Here is a 4,291-nt window from a genome sequence, read left to right on the forward strand (position 1 = left end):
ATCTATCTATCTATCTATCTATCACACAGTGGCCTCAAAAACTATTTGGACACTTAAAAGTTTGTAAAATGTCACTGCATTCGATTGAAAATATCAGCTCTAGTGTGGTTTCCCTGAAGGAGAGCAGCACAAACACTGAGAGCCACAGAACAGCAGCTCATGTCGAGTGTGTTTGTGTTTGTCAGAATGAACTCCTGTGAGTGTGTGTGTGTGTGTGTTTGTGCTCGCAGCAAATGGCATCACAGCACTACGAAGGGTCTCCCAGCACCAGCAGCGCCATGACAACCGCTTCCATCGCCATGGCGATAAAGATGCCCTGACCAAAAGGGCTGCTGCTGCAGGAGTGGATGTGATGTGATGTGATGTCAGCGCATTCAATCATTTCAGTTCATGGACGCCGTCCAAATAAGCACTCGACCTCATTTAGCTCAGGTAAGTCCTTCAGCTAACAGGTTTATCTCCTCCACACCCCTAAACCCGTTCTCACACTCATTCTCTGATGTTCAGTCAAAGACCTGCAGTTTTATACTTCAGTCGAATGTCTCGCATTCAGATGTCTCCAATAAACAAGCCTGCAAAAACTGAGCGAGACACGTTCACAACAGGATAACTAAAACTAAAAAACAAACAACCTGAAATAAAATAAACTTCATCTGAAACCAATTCAAATATAAAAAAGTTTAACTTTTTATTTTAGCAAGTAGCCAAGGCATCATTTATAAATTTTCATTCTATACTTTTTAGTTTAAATAATGCACCAAAATAACTACAACTGAAATAAAATGAATAAAAACTAAAAAGCTATAAATAACAAAAGCACATAAAATTACTAAAACTAAATTTAAAATCAAATCAAATATTTATTTATAAATAAATTATTTTTAGAATCATGACATTTTTATTATAAACAGTTTTCCACCTATATTCTCATTACTACAATTTTAAAGAAAAAATATATATAGTGATATATTCATACATAAGTGGCATTTTTTATACTACCTTCAGTTTGTGATATGAATAAAGAAAAAAACGTTATTAGTGTAGCATATTTTTACAGAAAAACATCTGCAATACAAATATTTTATTACAGCAATGAGACTCAAAAGTGTGAATAGTGAAAAATAGTAAAATATTAAAAGTAAAACATCAGATACATTTAAAACAAATTTTTTTGGAGTGAAATGTAACTCAAAAATTGTTTGTGAGAATTTACACCAATAATAAACGTATCAGTAATCTGTCCAAATAACGTAAAACTGAGTATTTTGTTTTTTAATTATTGCAATAAATATTTGCTAAATTAACAGAACTACATTCAATCCAAATAAATTAATCAACAAGAGTCAGTAAGCAAACATTATTTATTTTTATTCAATTATTATACAATTTAATTTTTTTATATACTTAAATTTTGCAGTGCTTAAAATTATTGCATATTAAAAATGATACAAACACAGAATGGAGTGTGATTTCGTAAACGCGTTTGGAGGTATACTGTCGTACTGTTTGTTAGTCACATGTGTGTGTGTGTGTGTGTGTTTTTGTTCAGTTTTGTAACAAAAAAGGCACGTGTGACACACACACAAAGCACTTTGGTTTGGTGTGAATAAAACTGTAAAGCTCAGTGGTACCGCTGAAGGCTAGAGATCTTGGCCATAAAAAAAAAATAATAATTATTATTATTGCATCAGGTAAACAAACACTCACAAATCTTAGTTCTTTTGCTGTGGAAATGCAAAATACTTCTGGAGTGGCTAAAAACATTGTAAAAAATTACAGTCGGGAAAAATATTCAGGCACAGCTGAATGCTGAATGCTGAGTGGCAACATTCTGGAATTCCAGGAATTCCACTTGTTACATTGTTACAATCCGAGAAAAGAAAAGAACAAGGAGAGAAGGAAGAACCGGAATGGAATGAGTGGAACGGGTGAACGTTTTCTCGTGATCCGTTACATCTTTGTGTAAATCTTCTCTCTCTTCCGAAGTAAACATGTGAAGTGCTCAGAAAAAGTGAAAAACAATAAAGCGACCGTGTTTCGTATCTTTTTTTCGTTTAAATTCCTCTTTTCGGAATTTAACGTACACGTGATGAGGAAAGGTCAAAGGTCAGTGGTAATGACTGGCGTGACCCCGTGGATAAGGAGGGTCGGACCCAGATTACGCGTGAGCAGTTCTAGCTGATTCAGGTAGTCATTGTAACGACTGGTGTCAGCAGGGGGGCGGGGCAAATACAGGAAACGGATGGCAGGTGGGCAGGCGGTCTGGTCCAGGATGAGTTTGTTAACCGCTTGTAAATATTCGTCCGACACTCGCGAGGTGTTGCTAGGGAAACTGTTCGCGAACACTTTATCAGCTTCGACTCCGCCCTCTTCGCTTTCCATCTCTTCGATTTTTTCAGATCGCATCTGCCGTTGCCAGTGAAGCACGATTTGCGAATCCCAGGGAACCGTGCAAATTTCCGCATTCATTCGCAGTTCTTTCAAAAGATGTTTGAGTTTCTGTTCCGTCCCTTTAAGGCTCCGCCCCTCCTCCACGCATAAAAAGAGGCGGAGCTTAGCTTTCTGCCACGCCCTCGTCATGTTCAAAATACACGCAAGCTGAAGCAAAAACAGTGAGCATGTGTCGACATACGCGGCGCTGTCTGGACGCAAGAGATTTACCGGCCACACATCGACGAATACGGACCCCTGGAGTGCCTGCGTACGATCGAACTGATCGAAATATCGTGCCAACGCTACGTTCTTCAGCATCTTCACCGCATCTGCGATGATACACACATACTCCTGAGGCCCCAGAGACTTCCCGCCCCAGACTCCGCCCCTGCTCACAGACACGCCCCCTCGCACTGCTGGGAAATGGAAGGGCGGGCCGTTTTGGCCTTCAGGGTCGCCGGTTTGAGACGAGTTGTCAGAGAAATTGGACATCGATAAAGAGGAGTCCTGCAGCTGGTCCTGAGGCGGGATGTCATCATAGAAACCCAAAACCAGAGTATTGGGTCGCATACCGCCTGCAAACATAAATAAATATCAGTAAATTTAAAAATAAATTATATAAATAAATAAAAAAATTAAATAAAATAAAATATGCAAAATAAAATACTTTAAAATAAATAGAAATAAAAAAAAATTAAATAAAATATATAAAAAATAAATAATATTAAATAAATATACAATACAAAATACATAAAAATAAATAAATAGAAATAAATACAAATAATAAAATATATAAAAAATTAAATATACAAAACAAAATACATTAAAATAAATAAATAAATAGAAATGAATAAAATTAAATATACAAAATAAAAAAATACTTTAAAACAAATAAATATAAAGTAAATGAAATATATAAATATAAATATATAAAAATTAGATAAAACAAATAAATAAAATATATAAATATATACAAAATAAATAATATTAAATAAATATACAATACAAAAGACATTAAAATAAAACAAATAAGTATAAAGTAAATTAAATGAAATATATAAATATATATTAAAAAAATTAAATAAATATACAAAAGGAAATACTTTAAAATAAATAGAAATAAATATAAAGTAAATGAATAAAATATATAAATATAAATATATAGTAAAAATACATAAACATAATAAAAATACAAAGTAAATGTAATCAAACATAAATAAACAAACATAATCGATAAAATATAAATAAAAACATTAAATAAACCAATAAACAAACACATAAGAATAGAAAACATAAAAATAAATAAATGCATAATAATTAAAATAGAAATTCCAGATATGTTCTCTAAAAACAAGTCTCATTATGTAACAACATTTTATAAGGTAAAATATATATATATTTTAACTGGGCAACAAGACAAATTAAGAAAATAATATTAAAATGAAATAAAAATATAAAACATATTTTGCATTGTATTTTTTAAACAAAATATTTGTCATTAATTCACTAAATAAAATAAAAAAATAAAAATACATTTTGCATTATTTTTAGATAAAATAATACTTGTGATTAATTCACAAAATAAAATAAAAATACATTTAAAAAAATTGCATTACATTTTTTATTACTAAATTAATGAAAACAGGCATTATCACATGGGTAATAATATATAAACCATTTTTCACTAGAATTCCCGCAAAAGAACCACAATATATGCTGCAACTGTGACGACTTGACGTAAAATGTATGGTTTTGGGATGATGTTAGTGAATTGAGGTTTGTGTGACAGGTGTCTGTCACTCACCAAGTCCCGATATGAACAGCAGGTGTTGAACTCCATGTCTGATAGAGTCGGCCA

General features: G+C 32.5%; 1 protein-coding gene across 1 annotated transcript in view; it reads right to left on the minus strand.

The window, feature by feature from the left end:
* Positions 1–1,344: 1,344 nt before the first annotated feature.
* The window catches only part of LOC306851453 (solute carrier family 12 member 9-like), a 53,900-nt gene continuing 50,953 nt past the window's right edge, over positions 1,345–4,291 (minus strand). The window contains exons 12-13 of the mRNA XM_079387694.1: positions 4,238–4,291; positions 1,345–3,008 (exon numbers count right to left, since the gene is read on the minus strand). The exon at positions 4,238–4,291 is cut by the window's right edge and continues 93 nt beyond it. Coding sequence (XP_079243820.1) covers positions 2,101–3,008; positions 4,238–4,291 — 962 coding nt within the window. The 3' untranslated portion in view covers positions 1,345–2,100. The remainder of the gene's footprint in view (positions 3,009–4,237) is intronic.

This window comes from Barbus barbus (assembly GCF_936440315.1).
Source record: "Barbus barbus genome assembly, chromosome: 31".
NCBI classification, from domain to species: domain Eukaryota; kingdom Metazoa; phylum Chordata; class Actinopteri; order Cypriniformes; family Cyprinidae; genus Barbus; species Barbus barbus.